The sequence below is a fragment of the Plectropomus leopardus genome, chromosome 18, assembly GCF_026936395.1.
Source record: "Plectropomus leopardus strain MGB_pleo_1.0 chromosome 18, ASM2693639v1, whole genome shotgun sequence".
Classification (NCBI taxonomy): Eukaryota; Metazoa; Chordata; class Actinopteri; order Perciformes; family Serranidae; genus Plectropomus; species Plectropomus leopardus.
In genome coordinates this window covers 20,588,786-20,607,547 of record NC_142193.1, presented here as the reverse complement: position 1 = coordinate 20,607,547, position 18,762 = coordinate 20,588,786, and the positions used below count along the sequence as shown (strand labels likewise).

Here is an 18,762-nt window from a genome sequence, read left to right as displayed (position 1 = left end):
AACTCTTAGACTTTGCTCTTGGGTAAACATTAAGCAAGTGTGCTGGCTTGCATCCATATCTAGGCTGATGTTTTGTCACTGTTCATCATTATTAGGTTTTAAGAAACTTCATCTCGACAGTACTGAAGAGCTTCTGAATCTGCATCAAAATAAAATCAGACAAATATATAACAAGATGTCTGAATTTTTGTTGTCCCACCTGATTTGACCCTGTCATGGAAAAGTAGCTTCTGAAAACACGTTTGTGTAACTTCACTGTAAATTATTAAGTATCAATCACTGACAAAAACTAGCTGATTTATAAACAGCTCATGGCACAGCTCACAGACTTGCACTCTTGCTATGAGAGGGTATGTGATGAACCAGCTATCCTGGATTAATAAGAAAAAGAGTCAGTGAGTTCAAAGGAGGTCAGTGGAGCAAATGTAGCCTAGACTCTAACCCTAAGCACCAAAGTCCGTGTGATTACAGGCATGGAGAGATTTGTACGCACCTCTCGGGTCAGCAGGCTCAGTGTCACATCCTCAGCTCTCACAACCACACCTCACTGAAGACTCATGGCTGATGAGAAGATGGAGATGGGAGAAGTCGGGGCGTCTCTGATGTCTTCACAGCCTAAGCCGCCTCCAGACAGACCTCCAAACAAATTTGAGAGGTTATTTCAGCCCTGTCTGGGCGAGCTGGTGGGAACTACCTTCTTTGTGTTCATCGGCTGTGTGTCGGTCATAGAGAATGTGGAGTCCACGGGGAGGCTGCAGCCGGCTCTGGTGCACGGCCTGGCTGTGGCCGTCATGGTGGCTTGCATGGCTGAGATCAGGTGAGGCTCATCTTCAGTGTTTATTGGGCCATGAGGGTTTTCTTTTTATCTTCTCTCCTGTATGCCAGAGTCAGAAAGGGATTTATTGCCAAGTAGGTTTTCACTTACAAGGAAATACTTTGGTTTTTGGTTCATACATTAAACATATTAAGGGAATAAATGCAGTAAATTACTGCAATACCTGAGTGGGCAATTATTAATTATAGGCTGTTAAAAAAATTCTTGGAAACAGCATTTTAAAACACTTAACACATTCAGAACCAAAGTATGTTTCAAACACACACAGAAAATATTGTAATGGTGGATCTCTACTTTAAATGCACACATAAATCATCTGTAATTTTTAAAATTCAGTCTATCGTGTTATTTTTCTGTCCTTCCAATTTATGGAAAATCTCTACAAAGAATCCTACTAATAGATTAATGTTCTGTGTACACTGTCAATAGGATGCATTTTAAACTGATTTCATAATTACAAAATAATATCTGAACAGTATTCCTTTATTCATTTTCCAGTTACATTCAGATTATATGAGACGGGGGATCTGAATGCATATATATCTTCAAATTTAATTGATTACAAAAATAAAAACATTTTGTTTGTAGATGAAATTACTCAGCTGTGCTTAAATTTTTTCACATGATTCTGTGTATTAACACTGTTTTCAATAGTTAAGACTTCCATTTAGGAAAGTGCCATGTGAATCCTGACAAATCATACTTTTATCTATTTAACATAAGCTGAACTATTACATCTCATAATAACGCCTTTTTAAAAAGTTCATAGTTTGAGGACAACATTGCTCTGCAAGAGTGACCTTTTCTCTTGATTTTTTTGTCTCTTCAGTGGATCCCATTTCAACCCACCGTTCACCCTGGCCATCTATCTATGTGGCGAGATGGAGCTGAACATGGTGGCCCCATATCTCGCATGTCAGTTGCTCGGAGGGGTGCTCGGAGCTGCGATGGCAAAGGTATACCTGCCTCATGTTGGTTTCATTAAAATGTTCACCCTAGAATCTTTTATATGTATGTTAAATAAACTGAATCATGGCTGATGTCAACAGGGGATGACCTCGAAGGAGAACTTCGCCAGAGCCCACGGGGCTGCGTTTGCTCTCCTGCAGCAAGACAGTGAAATAGGACGAGCTGTATTCGCAGAGGTCGCCATGACCTGCCTGGTCACCATGGTGGTGCTGCTAGGGGCTGTCAACACCAAGACCAAAAGCCCCATGGTGCCGTTTTTAGTGGGCTGCACTGTTGTCTTCAACATTTTGGCTGGGTGAGTAAAGAAGAAGAATTGTACAGATTCGATGTTTATTCCTACAGTAAAGTGCATCTGTTTTGGAGGAGTTTGAGGGACATTTTGCAGTAAAATCCTTTATGTGTATAACTTCAATATTATACAGAGAAGCATTAGTGGTATTTTATTGGTTTGCCCATGCAAAATATTTTAAATCTTCACATCCAATTTGCATTATTTGTTCTGTATCTCACATATGATGTCATGTTTATGCTGCATCAGTGATACAAATAGACGTAAATAAACAATGAGGCAGTATTAAAATTGACATAAATATTATGGTTTTCTACATAAATAATGGGAGACTCACTTTAATAATTTATCCCATCATCTCAGTGGAGATGTATCTGGCACCTGCATGAACCCCGCCAGAGCCTTTGGTCCAGCCATAGTGAGCAACTACTGGGTTTATCACTGGGTCTACTGGGTGGGACCCATCGCAGGAGGTGTAATAGCAGCTGTACTGGTTCGGTAGGAGCAACATAAACACATTTTACTCTCAAATCCTATGTTTGTATGTATTTGGACAATGATTCATTATAAACTATGTAACTGTTTTCCTGTTTTCACAGACTTCTCCTTGGAGACAGGAAGGTGCGACTCATTCTGAAATGAGAACTTAAGTGGGATAAATCATGAGAATGCTTTATCATCTACAGTTACAATATAACCCCCTTTTTTTTTATCACTGAGATGTTTGTATACCATTAAATTTGACTTTTTTTCACATAATTACATTGTACTTTTCTTTTCTTTTTTTTCTTGATAAATCATGACTAAAACTGGACACAAGGCTAGGGCTTAAAGTGTCAAGGCCCTTGACACTGTCGCTGAAATTAGGTACCAGCCAGGAAGAGACTCAAAAGACCGCAGCGAGATACAAAAGACCACAAGAAAAGCAAGGACACTGCAAAAAGACACAAAATAACTACAAAAAGGGGTAAACGACCACAAAGAGACATGGAATTACTGTAAAGTGCTGTAAAATGATCAAAGAAAGATATACTATTACCTCAAAAAAACACAAAATTATCTCAAAGGGACCTAAACGACTGTAAAAAAAGATAACACAACCACAAGGAGACACAAAACCACAAAAAGATGCAAAAGCATGGGTGTAACTTCATCTTTGATTCTCTGTTAAAGCGCTGGAGTTGGATGGTTAAAAAACAAGAGTTGTGCAGAATGTGATATTATGCTTAGCTTACAAATTAATTTAATATGATACTGCTCCTGCTGCAGTGCTATACGTGCAGTTAAAGTTAAACAGAGTTGCAGATGATTAGTAAACTGAGTAAACGTGTCTGTCTAGTTTAAAGAAATACATTCTGTTTTTGTTATTGTAGTGCTCCGTGTTTGGTTTAAGACAATGAGGACAATGGGAAAATCTCATTTTCGGCCAGGTGCACGAGTGACGACAATTATGTCAAGCTTTAGAAAAACTTAAGTTCATTACCTTTAGAATTGAGAAGAACATTTATTTTTTTAAAAAAAGCTCAGATTCAATTACTTCAGATTTTAAATCACAAATGCTGCCCACTGTTAAAAGGAAACCAAATGGCAACCTTTTCAAAGCCAAGAGACATCTCTCCTTCAGCTTTGTGTTCCTGGTACCCTCTTTCTGGTCTCTATAGCTAGGGCAGTGAATGCCTGTTCAGCACTGGAGGGAATCACGCTGTTTCCATATTGTACCCCTGGGCCTCCCCACAGCAGTGGCCCACATGGGAAAGCAGGCCAGGCGGTGGGATAAACCAATTACCCCCCAAGTCTGGGTGGACTCCTGCCGGTGCACCACTCAGCAGCTCCGGGCCGAGCCCTCCTGGGCTCGTTCCCCATGAGAGCCTGCTGGAATTCCCAGAGATGAGAATTGTTGGGTCTCAAAAGCCTGCAGAGAGGCTATATTTTGCTTGAAAATTTGACATGGTGGCCCCATGGGACAATACTGAGGGAGGAGACTTCAAACTGAGCTTCTGTAGAATGAAAAAAGTTTTTGGAGAGCTTGATTTTAGGGAAACATTAATCAAAATAAGATGGTTTTGCAACTTTTTACCATAAAAAGATACTTATGGACATACACAGAAATGTTTTTCACATTATCAGTGATTTTTAAAGACTTTTTGTGCCTAAAGTACTATTTGTCTAATTTCAAATATGCAAAAACAATTTCAGAAGTTTGCTTTTAGTGGTTGGAATGTGCAACATGCATACAAAGAGGATCAGTAACAAAAACAATATGAAAGATAACCAGAAAATATACGAGAAGACAAAATGTGGACGGAGTGAGAGTAAAAAACAGTGATCACTCCTCCTCTCGGTTCTTGGATTCATGAGCCCTGATGGTTTCTAGATGACAGAAGCCATGACAATAGTCATTATGTCTGCCGGAGGCCTTGTCACTGCAGAGCCATTGTGCGGGCCCCATTCACCACACAGTCATTTACACTTTCATTGGCAGCTATTTAGTCCTCATAAAAAGTTCAACACACCAATTTGTGAGCCCTGCTCAGTCAAGGAGAAGTGTGGAATAGGCAAAGAAAGCAGTTGCTTTAAAAGTCAATTAATTGTTCCCCTCTGCTGGGAGGGGCCGAGGGGGAGGATCCCCAAGCTTTGGGGCCTCACATCTGTCCATTCGTCTTCTCAGGCCACGATGCAGGGGCCACACAACTCAAAAGAAAAGTCCAATTCAGTCTGCTCAGAGCTTTTCGCCATCTAAGGGAATTTTTGTTTTTCATTTTATGGTAGGAATATCCTGTTATCATAATCTGATTACAGGGGAAGAGATGGGACACAGAAGGAAAAAGGGCCAAAATGAGCTTGTATGATATTTCTGCTCTAAATCCTGTTCTCCTAAAAAAAAACAAAAACAAATTATGCAGCATATTATGGGAAGTGGGGGTGTAAGTTCATTTAAGTTGAGTCTTAAGGGGCCGGAGCTTCCTGGTGAACTGGAGGGTCTCATGAAATTTAGATTTTTAAGCACTCTTCATGAGCTCAGTTCACTTCATCAGACACACAGATGTATGAAGTGACCAGGCTCAGTTATCATTGAAAATAAATCTGCAGATAACAGTGTTTTCATTGTTTTTCTGTTGTTAAAACAAACTCAACATGAAATTATTTTCTGATGATAAAAACAAATTCTACTGAGCACCAATTTTTAGGATGCATATCAAATGTTTTGCTTAAGATAAACGGATAAATCAAGACAGAAAAATGTTTGATTCAATGTCAACTTTTACAGGCGAGCCTGGGAGAATCAAAATACAACAGTGTTGAGTATATCTAACAAAAAACAGACTTGCAGACCTGATATACTATGACCAGTTACAGCTGCAAGCTTTGACAAAAGTCCTAAGATTTCATTTGGTCTCTGATTTAAATGTGTAAAGTGACGCAATTTGCACTGACGCAATTAATCACAAGCAAAAATAGAGGGAACCAGAATAAATGCAAAAAAAAGTATCATTAATAAAGTGGATGATTTTTTTTTAATTAAACATGTACAAAAACATTTAATTCAGAGGTGAACACGTAAAAAGACAAAAGGGATTGGAACTAAAAGGTGCAATATGTAATTTGTGGCTCATAGACTGCATAAATAATTTGTACCAGGCTGTAAACATTTTTATTTCTGCTTTAAAGTCAGGATTTTTAACATGGGGGTCTTCAGGGATTTACTGCCACAAGTTGCCATTTAGTGAACTGCAGTTTTGGGAGCCTCTGCATTGGTTTCATTTTTCAGCTCCGGACGTTGTCTCTTGGTCTGATCACATGCTCCAAACTAATGGGTGGCAGCATTTTAACTTCAAGCCAACTACTCACTAACAGCAGGGCAAGAATACGAAAAATTCAACCAAACTGCTGAAACTCTAAGAGACAGTCAAAATAACACTGCAATCTTATAGTCTTCACACGCAGTAGTTGTAAACAGTCACATCAAATCTGCGATGCAATCTGTGTTGCCGTTAGTTGCACTGACTGTTCTTTGTGTGTCTCTCGGCTTTTTGATTATCTTAGCCTGAAAACAACAGATTTGGGGTTTTGGACCTTGGATCTTATCTGGCCGTGGACATATTTTGGCTCTGACCAACACTTTGATTGAAACAATGATTTAAGATCACAGATTTGAATGACTGACTAACGGTATACCTGGAAGCTAAGTCTAAGCAGGTTAGCTTGGTTGTGTATCAACTTGAAGAAGCTGACCTAATCATACCAGTATTACAGATTCTGAATGTTGGATTGTCTGAACTGGGACATATTCTCGATCGTGTCTGAATCGTGAGCTTGGAACTTGACCAAATGGGGCTAGCTTGTCTAGCTTGGCGACACTTGACCCCAGACTGTGCTTAAGCGGGTAGCAACTGGGAATTTCGTTTGTACTTTATGCAGACTCTGTTTGGTCGACCACGAACACCTTGCACTGAGCAAGCAAGATGAGACTGAAAAAAGCTTCTCCAAATATGAAAGAGGAAGTCCAGGACATAAAATGAAAGCTGAACTTATGTTGGGAGAGATCCCCAGGCATCCAGAAAGTGTGCCAGATTTTGAAGCTAATTTTTCTCGAGTTGGTGAAGATCTCAGTCATGCAGGTCATGGTAATTCTAGCGGCTATATCATAGGCAACTGGACTTTCCTTGAAGACATTTTGCCTCTCATCTGAGCAGCTTCTTCAGCTTCTAACAGACTAGTCTAGGTCTGATGATGATGGCCCTAATGATCCACATGATGGCCAGATGGGTCAACGACTCACATGTGACCCCGAGGACTCTGTAAAGGTTCACACCCTCACAGGGTTTAAAGCCTGCGACTCCCTCCTTGTCTGTTAGAACTGAAGAAGCCACTCAGCCTAGACGTTAAATGTCTTAAAGAAACTCAAGCAAGTCCTGTTGCCTACAATAAAGCGCCTAGAATTCTCCTAGAGGCCAAAACGTGGAATTACAATTTCTAGGCTTGTCCCATGATGCAATTGGGCACAAAGGTTTCTTTCCCACAGTCTTAAATTGGGAAAAAGAAGTCTGTAAATCAGTGAATACATTTTTTTTCAGCAGCACAGACCCCCCCGTGAGAGTGTTTCAAACTATCACAGTTTGATCCGTTTGTGCCAATAACATTTTTAAAGTCTAAAAGAGCTGCAAGATTCAACTATTTTATCCCCATTCAAGTTGAGCGAAGCGCTAAACTGGAAGTCTGCCAGCAAAAGTCTCCAGTGCACTTGCTCTATGAGCCTCACTATGTATGTAATTTGGGTTTGTTTTTGTTTTTTTTGAACCCCAGAAGTCAAACTTTTTTGGCACCATGCACCAATGAGCAACTTTCATAGGAATGAACGAAGCCCCGCCTGTAACGCTGTATCCAGTTCTCTTTATCTATCTAGGGCAGACTGGACGCTACAGTGACTCACTATCACCTCTCGAGGAACACAGGACAAACCAGGACAAACTGGTTAGCACGCTCTTTTCAGTAGATATCTCTCAACACAGCACATAAATATCTTTGACATAATGTCAAAACTGTTACTTCTTCACATTCTGTTGATACTGTTGGTTCATTTTTTCAAAGGTTTTATCCTCAAATTCTGGCTATATCTTACACATTGCACCTTTAAGCACCGATGAATGAGAATAAAAATAACTTTGCAATCAATTGTCCTTGCACAAGCCTATTCACAAGGATAAACTGGGGATAATGAATGGCCCTGCCTCAGTCTTCCCTCCCACCTCAGTTCAGGGGGCAATTGTCACACAGAGCCAGCAAAGTGAACAACCGTTGATGTAGGGAGAAGCACAAAGAGAGAGCAGCAACCCAACCCCTTCTCAGTCTCCCAGGACTGAAGGCAGTGATGGGAGCGAGACAAAGACCGGCTCTCTCTGAGCCTGAGTGCAGGAGGCCCTGCTGTTTGGCCCTGCTCTGCTCCTCCAAATGTGTTTTCTACCAGCAATTAAACAGCTTCGTCCCTGCTGGTGATGCTGGATGCCACCTTGCTGGCGCATGACAACTTAACAGGGATCCCACAGTGCCAGGGGTGAGGAGGCCAGTGGATAAAAACAGGCTGAGCCCAGTTTAGTGCTAAAACAACACACTTCCTCAGTCTAAAGGGAAGTCACAGGAATTCCGACGTGCTGCCCAGGCGGTCTGGTAGACAGACAGGAAGTCTTTGTATCGCGGGGCACACCCTAACCAAGCTTCCCCAAAGTGTTCTGACCCTGTGAAGAGAAACTCTCCGTCCCCAGGCTTCACGTGGCACTGCAGGAGTGTGTGGATGTGTCCACGCCAAGACAGGACGGACCGAGGTGACCCAGAGGTAGCTGCTTGTTGTTCAAACACGCCGCTCCGCTGCCAGTACACCTTCACAGCATTCACCTCCACCAACGACATCCGACGCTCAGGGTCGTGGGTGACATTTTTAATGTAGCCTCGGACCACTGAAAGAAAATAGACACTTTAGTTAAGTTGTTGCAGAATGAGAATATTTAAATAACTAAATCTTGACAAAAATGTCAGATAGAAGCTTGTAATTGTATGGTGAGGATTTTTAAAATTTTCTCTAATGTCTGTTTTTCACCTCAAGCCATTTACACCTTAGCTGCTCAACTATACCTTATTTTTAAACGGATAAAAGGTTTGGGATATTGAGGCACAGAAATGAAGCCCAGTGGAGAGATTACTTCTGCTCTGAAGCACAGGTCTCGCCCATTCTCCTAGACATCTGTTTAACCTCTGCACTGCCAGCAGAGCTGCTGCTCTCTCAGCATACACAAAACCTTAAGATTGGCTTTTAACATTTATCTCAGTACGACTTACCAGCGGAGAAAGAAGTATTCAAATAATCTTACTAATATCTTACTAATTTACTAACTACTTACTTACTAAAAAAACATATTTTACTAATAGTAAAACTACTGCTCAAAACTACTACTTAAAGAATTAAATGTCAAAGAACTCATAAAAATATTCAAATAGTGATGCAATATTAACATGCAAGCAACATTTTATTGCTTAAGTTTGTCCAGGTGGAGCTGAATTCATCTTTTTTTATATTGCACTGGTACTCCTATCACTTATGACACTGAATCATATTTTATGAAGTGATCTTAAAGGAATTCTTCACCGACAAAAAGACGACTTGTATAAAAGTTACTCACCCTTTGTTACGCTGAATTTGTGAAGAAAACTTTGTTTTTCTCGCATGCCTCCGGTGAACGAAGAATCCAAAAGCGGAGAAAATTCTTGACGAATTTAAGTAAAATGGGTCCGCGTTTAACAACAGCAAAATATATCAAAACATCCGTTTACAAACTCGCACATACCTTGTGCAGTACAATGCAAGTCTTATCCATCGAGGTGTATGCTCAGTACTTCCCAAACACATGCTTTTTAACAAAGAAACTCACATTTTGTGTTGCCAGGCAGCCCAGGTTTGTGCTGAAGGTAGTGCAGGGACTGGTTCGCACCTGAACTTAATCCAGCATGTATAGTCTCATCAAATCAGGCTCCTCCTCCTTCCTGCTTCTCCCCAGACAGCTCCCAAACCTGGGCCACGTTCAATCTCAAAACGGTGTGCACAGTTTTGCTACGGTTTCGGGATTGAATTACATGTTTCTTTGAAGTGGTGTGCATCAGGCTTTGAGGTATATTTTCTTTCATTTGGTGGGTTTGCCAGAGGCGTACATAGTCAGCAGCAACGTGTACATAAACCAAATTCTGGTAGATCTTTACTTATTGTGCTTGCAGTTTTTGTTTTTATTTCACACTTGCTTTGGCAATGTCGATTCAAGTTTTACCACGCAAATAAAGCTCCTTTGAAGTGAACTGTTTTAAAGAGCAGTGCACCTGCGTAACACAGCAGGGTGTGTGCAGTGCACCACCACCATTTCTGTTTAAATATACATTTTACAACATTTTGTCAGGGCTGAACGCAGCCCTGCTTCACACAACGTGTTTTAAAATGTCAGGTTTTTGCAAAAAAATGCATGTGTTTGGGGAGTATTGTGCATATGACTGGATGAAGTAGACTTGAATTATACTACACAAGATGCTTGTCAACAGATAATATAGTTTTGCTGTTGTTAAACATGACCCCCCCCCCCACCACCACCACCACTTTAATTCTTAAAGAAACTATGTTTACGGATCTTTGTTCACTGTGGAGGCATGTGAGAACAACAAAGTATTATTCACAAACTCAAGATAACACGAGGCGAACGATTGATCTGTGAATGATAATTTTTTTGTGTGAAGTATTCTTTTAAGTTTTGTGTGAAAAATCTGCAGAGGAACTACCAAGTGTAGCTGTCAAATAAATTAAGTACAGTAAAAATTACAATATTTTTACACAACTTGAATAAATGCAGAGGAACTGAAGTTGTAAAGTCACATGTAATGGAACAATTTAAATTTAAAATACAAGTACATCAATGTTTACACAATGGACATACATGAATGAATGTATTAAATTACTTTCAAAAACAGATATTTTGGTGCATTTATGCCCTTTTTGAATCAACACTCGCTTCACACTTGACTCAATTATTTTAGGATCTTTAACCCCATTTACATCCACTTTTTACAAGTCAGGTGACTCACAGTGGTTGCTCCCACCAAATCTCGTTCATATTCTCCTGCATTTTTCTTCTTTACACCTCGTTGCTTTATAGCTACAGTATTTCTTTATGGAAATTTGACGGTCAGATCTCCAGTTTGAACAGTAAGATTATCATGTACCCACCAAAGTCACTGTTGCAGATGGCCATGAGGAGTTCTGTGTCGTTGCAGGGTCGGCATGAAGCTGTAAATGAAAATCAGTTCATAAAATGACATTTAAGAGGATGAAAACCTGCACTGAATCTCATTAACCTGTCTCTCCCAAACCAAGCCAAAGCTCCATGACTGACACTGACTGATAGCTGGGTGTCACTTCTCCTCCCTTCCACTCCGCTGACCTAAAATCCGACACACATACCGGCCACATTCATCTCGCCCCTCACATCAAAGAGTGAAGAAACCAGGGCTTCGATGAAGGAATGCTGCCCCTGTGTTTAAGTGCTCTGCCCACCACACCGCCTCCAGATCAAAAACCCTCTCCGGTCTTGACCCCGCGTTTGACTCCTATTGTGTCCACCTAATTGAATGACCCCGTGCCAATGCAGGAGCCTGCAGGAGTCAAACACTTCTGCCAGACTGGCAATGCAGAAAAGATGAACCAGCAGCTGTCCATTATAGACACAGAATGACATCACCACATTGGGAGCAGCCCGCACACATGGATAAATGCTAATAAACAGACGTGCACAATAAAAAGGCATTTGTGGAATCTGCAAAGTATTTGCAGTCTCAATTCAGGCTCTTTGGCCTGGTGCCCTTCAGCCGCCCTGTGGTCTGCTCTGTCCTCGCTGCTTTGTCCCCCCGATGGAAACCAGACAGCCAGACAAAACACACGACTGACCAGCAGCAGCTGCCTGCTCCAGTCAGTATGATTGTGGTCTATAATTAAATAACCGCTATTTTTTTTCTAGGAATTAGGGCTGGCAAGTCCCTCACACTCCACGCAGCTTTGAAATTGTGTTATAATTATTTTTATAATAAAGTACTCTTTATAAAGGATCTATAAGTTGTAACTAATGGCTAACTGAGAGCTTATTGGCATGCAATAAGGCTTTATCGATCATCAAACTATTTGTATGAGCAGATTTTGGGTACCCAGGTTGAGAAAAATCCCTTCTGTTCAATTGTATTCCTTCTGTTAGGTAATATGCCATCTGCATCCTCCGAGGCTGAAAAATGAAGCCAATGCTGAAGTGTCAGAAACTGCAGTTCATCAAATGGCCTCTTGAGGCTGGCTCCAAAACAGAGTAAATCCCTACAGAGTGCCCCAGTTATGAGTCCTAAAATCTAGAAATGAGTTAGCATTTCAGCCCCAGTTCCCTCATTTCAAAGTCAGTGAGCTTTTTGTATGGGTTTTTGGTTGGAAGCCAGAAATAAGGTCTGTGGTTAACACAAGCTGAGGAGATTCTCATGTTTTGTTCTACGACATAAATCACGTAAGTAAATACCCCACTTGCAAACCTTGTGTCTTAAAAAAGTCGGGTTACTAACAAGTGGCTGAATGAAACTACAGAACATCATCACACCGAGCCGTGCAGAACACATGCAGCTTTACAGCCTCAAAGCAGCAGCGACGCGACTGTGGTGTAGTTCTTTATAGCCATTAGCTTTTTACTTCTTACAATTGCAGTTAGGCCTTAAAAATCCTGAGCATGGTGTTTATTTGTGAGGAATATCTTTGCTGAACAAAACATGTAAGTATCATAAATGTTTGTTCACCACAGAGCTTATTTTCTTTGGATGTTGGTTGTTATCCTCTGCAGCCCTTTTCTCGAGGGTTCGTGGTCACTTTCCCGTCAGTAAAAGGGATTTTTCACAACCTGGCAACCCAAAGGTTGGTCTCATTAATACCTTACAAAGCTATAGTTAACGTTTAATTAACAATTGATAGTGCAATTTGTTACAAATATTCAGAGGTGAGGACTCGAGTCAGACTTAAGTCACAAACTTTAGACTTCAGATGAAATCAAAAAAGACAACTCAACTTGAACTTTGACACCAAAGACTCGTGACTTGGATACGAGCCCTTTGACTTGAAAATACCTGGTATCTTTTGCCACAGATTTAAAAGCATATTATTTAAAAAGTGAGCCACAAATCAATTAATTTCCCTTCATCTCCTGAATCAACAAACTCTATTTATTTCCAGGAAGCTGACACTCAAGTCCTCAGATCTGCTTGGTTGAACCAATCGGACAACAGCCAATCAGGTTGCACGAAAAACTAACATTACTTTACTGAGGACCAATTGGACAAAATGATCCAAATGATAATTTTAATTATAATTTCAATTAACATTTTTTTTAAATGTAATATATTATTACTCTGTTGTTAAACTTGCAATACATTAAGTGAAGAGCGCACCATGAGTTGCTAGGACTCGAAACTCAAAATTTAGGACTTGGGAATTAAGTGCAAAGACTTGAGACTTTTGCAAATCGCACTAAACCCACTGTAAAGGGTGCAAATGTATCGATGCATCTATTAAAGAAGGTCCACTCACCCTGAAGCCCGCTGGAGCCCACGTTGCTCCTGTTTCCCAGCAGCTCATATCTGAAGCCCATCATGCGTCTGCTCCAGGGTCCGTCACTCTGCGGGCTGGACTGGAGGTAGATAGCGGGCCTGTGCGGCCCATCTGCCCGGAAACAGAACACCTGCTGCCCGGGTCTCCCGCCCTCCGTGACCAGCAGCTCCAGCTCCCCGGCGCGTTCAATGAACACGCTGGCTCCCCGGAAAGAGGGAGACGGTTTGATGCAGACGGTGGTGCGCATGGCAGAGAACAAGTTGGGCTCCAGGACCACCCGGAGAGCCTGGCCCGGGTATATCCACCTCACCGAGCCCTCTGTACAGCGCAGCCGCACCTGGAAGACAATCCTGGAGTCCACGCCAGCTGCGAAACCGCTGGCAATCGAGAAATGCATCATTCAGTGATGTGAGATTCAAATCACTGTTTGGCATGTATAACATCATTACCAATGGTTCTATCAATAGTTAAACACTAACATATATTTTATAAATTTAAGACACTAATTTAAGGTTGCTAGGCTGTAAAAAATCTAATGAGCTGGAGTTTCTTTCTAATTCAGTTCTAAATTTCAATAATTCATCCATAAGTGCCCATATGTTTCCTGCCACATAATAAGCATTAAATATTCATAATAAATGTTAACAATCCATTAATAAAATAATTTAATCATCAAGTTTGCAATTCAAAGTTTCATTAAATCGTTTTTGTGCAGCTTAGCTCTGGAACTAAACGGTCAAATGACTCAGAGTGAGCCAAAAGTTGCTCTTATTAATGGCTTTTAACGGATCTATTAAGCATAAAGGGTTGCCTATTAAACTGGCTAGTTAAATGTTATTTAAACGTCCTTCTTTCTCCCTGTTTAAAATGCAATCATCTTGCAGAAATGAGAGAAGTTACTCACCTTCCAGTCCAGTTGCACAGATCAGCCGTACAGTGCAGTAACTGAGGAGCCAGGATGCACATCAGAATAATCACATTTGGCAACATCTCAACCAAAAAAAGATGAAAATCCAGACAGAAGTGGACGGAAGTGCATGGCTGGAAAGTTTGCGAGTAGTCGAGAGAACAACAAGCGCTCTGCTGCACCGCGATGCTGTGACTCCTCAGCTCTCTCTCTCTCTGTCTCTCTCCGTCTGTCTGTCTCTCTGTCTCTCTCTCTCTCTGTTTCTCTCTCTCTCTCTCTCTCTCTCTGTCTCTCTCATTAGGACTGATCCAGTTGTTGCGGGACTGTTGGACTCTGCAGGTCTTTGTCTTTCCTCTCTAAAGAGACAATCGGTTTGATAGCCCTCAGCCATCTGTTAACATCAGTGCGCCTTTCTGCACAATAATTCATCCACTTGAGAGAGGCTGTCCGCGGTTTATTATTTCACTTTTACTCAAGTGCTCAGTTAAGTTTGACTTCTTGTTTAATAAGCTAGAAATAGCAACTGAAGTGTAACAACAGGGGCGTTTCTAAGATTTGATGAAACTGGGGGCTTAGTCTGGATCTTTAGGTGTTCGGTGGGGATCCTCTTTTTTAATGAACAAGCTCTGATTTGGTGTTTTTAATGCCCCCTTGCACCCCATTTACCCTGTAATTAAAGAATGTTTCAAGTATGAATTAAATTTGTGAGGTAAAATAGGTGTTAGTTATTAGTACTATGTAGAAACAGAATACTTTACAACTACTATTATTAAAAATCGATTGACCAGAGTTGAAAAAATTGAATGTATTTTTATTAAAAGTGACAGAATAAAGTACATTTGGTGAAGTACAAGTATAGACAGATTATTATTTGGGGCTTTTTATCATTATTAGGGATTGTTCGTTATTATGAGACAGGAGGAGCAAGGTGGAGGCATGTAAAAAATAATTCTTTAAGCACTGGGGAGGGACTTTTGGGGTTTTTTTGGGGGGGAGGGGTTTGCTTTATTTTAGGGATTCATTTTTACTTTGGATTTTTGATTTTTTAAAAATTTATTTGGCTTTTTCTTTCTCGTAAATTTTTGGCACTTCTTTATTTAGACTTTATTCTAGATTTTTTGTTTGTTTTTTAAATTTTTGGGCAATTCTTTTCTTATAAGTCTTTTTTTTATTTTTTAAAACAAATTCTCAATATTTTACCTTTTTTTGGGGGGGGGGGGTCTTTTAAATTTTTTAGCGATTTTTAAAGGAAAACACAAATTTCAAACCCATAGACCTGTCAAAATGCAAATTGCCAAAATAACACAGCCAGAAACTGTAAAAATGTAACATGTCAAAATTATCGTTGGATTTTCATGTTGGATTAACGCTTCAGGCATTTTCCCTAAGTCACTCAGCGAGGCTAAAGGAAAAATATTTGTAGCTTTGGGGAGGGCCAAAGTAAAACAAAACAAAAACACAAACAAAAACAGCCACACCCTCCTCTGATAAATAAAGAACAGTCCCTTAAGTCTACTGTTCATTTTGAAACACTCTCTCCTTAGATAGATAGATAGATAGATAGATAGATAGATAGATAGATAGATAGATAGATAGATAGCAATATAAATAATGATCAAACTGAGTGCAGGTCTCCTCCAAAAGTAACCAAATCACGAGTCAAACTTTATATCCCTGCTTTGCTATAAGAGCAGTTCATCTAACCTTCATGCACGTCAAAAGTAGGCCAGCTGGAAAAACACAAAATAAAGGGGAGGACACAGAAAAGTCTGCGTTTCTGTGCTCGAGCTTCATCTAGTGGCGGGATGCTGCAGCGCACAGCTCAGCCTCACACATCTGGAGGACAAAGTCCGCTGCAGGAGGAGGCTGTAACTCAACAGCCGCTAATATCGTAGATGAATACAAACATTACCAGCTTTCACCAATGACTAATCCACTTTGGATGAGTGGTTTGGCTTCAGTTTAACCTGTCCTGCAGGGTCCTTTGTGCAAAAAAATAATTTGGCAGCTTTTCAAGGTCTTGCTGGTAGCGACATCTTGTGGAGGTGAAATCTGTGGAGCGGAACCAGGCAGGCCGCGCTCAGGCTGCGGGCTGCACACTCTCCAGGTATAGCTATACGGGCTATATACTGTAGATGTGTGTGTTTGTGTGTGTGTGTGTGTGTGTGTGTGTGTGTGTGTGTGTGTGTGTGTGTGTGTGTGTGTGTGTATTCATTGGCCCTCGGGCAGCAGATCAAAGGGTGGAGCTTCTTGATGGATCCGTCGTTGAGTAAATTACACTCATATGTAATTGGCCAGATGTTGTCACAGCTGCAGAATAAGCCTTCACTGCACTTGAAGTTTGGATGACATTGAATCTGTCACCACAGCTTTGAAAAAAATATATTAATAAAAAGATTTTTGGGACGAATGCAGAGTATGATATGATACACTTTAGACATGGCAACGTTGGCTGTTGCAGTGTATTATTTTCTTTTTAACGATTTGGCGTCATTTCTAGAAAACTGCGCGTCATCTTTTTCCTCCATTAAACCAAAACATCAAATTGGAATATTAGGGCAGTTTGGATATTTCAAACGATCTACTGGTGAGGCAGAAACCAGACTGGAGTTTCCTCACAGGAGTACCGAGTGGTCAGACCGGGTCATGTGTACCACAGAGACAAAGCAAAGTCAAATGAATGGAGGCTTTGTGCCGGAGAGAAGTGGCCTCTTATTGGCGCATGTGCAGGATCCTGAATGTTACTGTACAGGCCTGATGGAGCAAGGTGATGCACATTGTCTCCTGTTGGAAGACATTGTCTCTGACAGGAGGAAAAAAAACGGGCCTGTATGTCATCTTTAAAAATGACACAGCATCAAAAAGGAAAAAAAATCAAATCATAAACCTCCGTTCATTCAAACTGACACGGGGTCACAGTTTGGGAAATAATTTCTGTGATTCAGTCTGTGCATGAAAGCTCACTGATGCCAGTGAATAATCCAGTTAAAACCGTTTTACGTGTTTATATTAAAACTGTCTACTCATTACTACAAACTCGCCGTCAGCTTTAAAGCCTAATTCGCCTTTTGAAGTCTGTAATCTAACCTGTAAACGGCAGTGCTGCTGCTGCCGATGAAACACGAAGAAAATGCAAGTTTTAAGCAGATCAGCGAGGCTCCACAGCTCTGATGCATATCTTTATTCTCACGAGACACTGCTTTTGAACTGCTGCTTTAAAAGTAATGGAGAGAAATTCAAATTTAAACAACTTATTGTAGGATTTCATCAACTTGAGATCAGGCCCTCGTTTTGATTTGGGGTCAAAGAAACAAAGTTGTGCTGATTCAAGTTTCTAATTCAAGTCTCATTTGACGATTAACAAATAAGCTCCGCGTGTAAAAACACAACACAAAAACAGCCTTTAAAAGATGAAACAAAAAAAAAAGCACATTTCATCTCCTGAACGTCTAGTTTTGTTACCCCAAATCAATCAGATCAATACTTTAAACATTTTTGATTAAATTCACAAGGTTCCAAAACGTATAGAAAATCATCATAATAATATGGAGACGATGAAACTGGCTCTTAACTTAATGCACCACACAAATTCAACAATCTGCACGAATTGATCTTCTGCTGGCGTCACTTTTCTTGTATTATTTGTTGATACATATGTAACTATTGTTTAGTTTGTATTATGTTGTATTGTATCATATCCTCGTAAAATACAGCGAGCTCTCAATGATCTTCCCTATTTTTTTTAAAAAAAGGTAATAATAATTTATACGAACAAAAACTTGCTCAACAGGATTATCAGCCCGTTTTAGAGCCTGACCCCAACACCGAAAAAATTTAATTATTTTTCCAAAATTATTTATTTCGCCGTTTAAACAAGCATTTTTGTCGATATAGTGGCAACACCTTGTGAAACTCGTGGATAATTTATTTAGGTCTTTTAAAGATTTTGAAGTTGGATTTTAATTTTCCTGTAAACAGATATCGCTAACTTTAAGTGGTATTAATTATTTCGATTATTGTACTTCGTGCCGTTCTCACAAATAATCTTAATAATTACTTTAGAAAGAATATATATATATATATATATATATATATATATATATATATATATATATATATATATATATATATATATATATATATATATATAAACCTATTAGACCCACTTTTGATTAAGAGTGTGGAAGACATTAAATTAAAATTTCCACAAATATGAGTTTGTATCTTTATAGTCTTGGTTTATTGGGGGAAACAATAGATAGCTGGATGCATTTTAGGGACTGTACTTTATTTATCAGAGTAGGTGGTGGCTGTTTTTTTTTTTTCTATTTTGGCCCTCCCTGAAACTGGGAAGTACACGACTCTGCCTTCACCATAAATAACTTTATAAATAACTTTATTTTACAGTTTCTGGTTAAAATAAATTGTTAAATTTGGGAGATTTTTTAAAAAGAAGATATGCTTAGTAAGTAAGTTTTGGGGTTCTGGGGGTATTTAAAATAAATACAACCACTTAAAGTTGAATGTCACTTCCAAGTGCTTAAAAAAATGATTTGAAGTGCCTCCCCTGTTTTGCACCACCTCTCCACTTTCACAGGTAACGAACA

The 18,762-nt window shown here is 40.0% G+C and overlaps 2 protein-coding genes across 2 annotated transcripts; one reads left to right on the top strand and one right to left on the bottom strand.

Annotated features, from left to right (window-relative positions):
- The first annotated feature begins 404 nt into the window (after nt 1–404).
- aqp8b (aquaporin 8b) lies at nt 405–2,852 on the top strand. Its single transcript, XM_042505438.2, has 5 exons — nt 405–817; nt 1,665–1,791; nt 1,885–2,099; nt 2,457–2,591; nt 2,693–2,852. Exons 1-5 carry the CDS (start codon nt 558–560, stop codon nt 2,733–2,735), a joined length of 780 nt encoding a protein of 259 aa, XP_042361372.1. The 5' UTR covers nt 405–557; the 3' UTR covers nt 2,736–2,852.
- Nucleotides 2,853–2,991: 139 nt separating this feature from the next.
- LOC121956768 (meteorin-like protein) lies at nt 2,992–18,264 on the bottom strand. The gene is made up of 4 exons (XM_042505146.2): nt 14,153–18,264; nt 13,228–13,625; nt 10,849–10,908; nt 2,992–8,545 (listed from the first exon to the last, which is right to left on the bottom strand). The coding sequence occupies exons 1-4, from the start codon at nt 14,236–14,238 to the stop codon at nt 8,208–8,210; spliced, it is 882 nt and encodes a 293-aa protein (XP_042361080.2). The 5' UTR covers nt 14,239–18,264; the 3' UTR covers nt 2,992–8,207.
- Between the last annotated feature and the right edge of the window lie 498 nt (nt 18,265–18,762).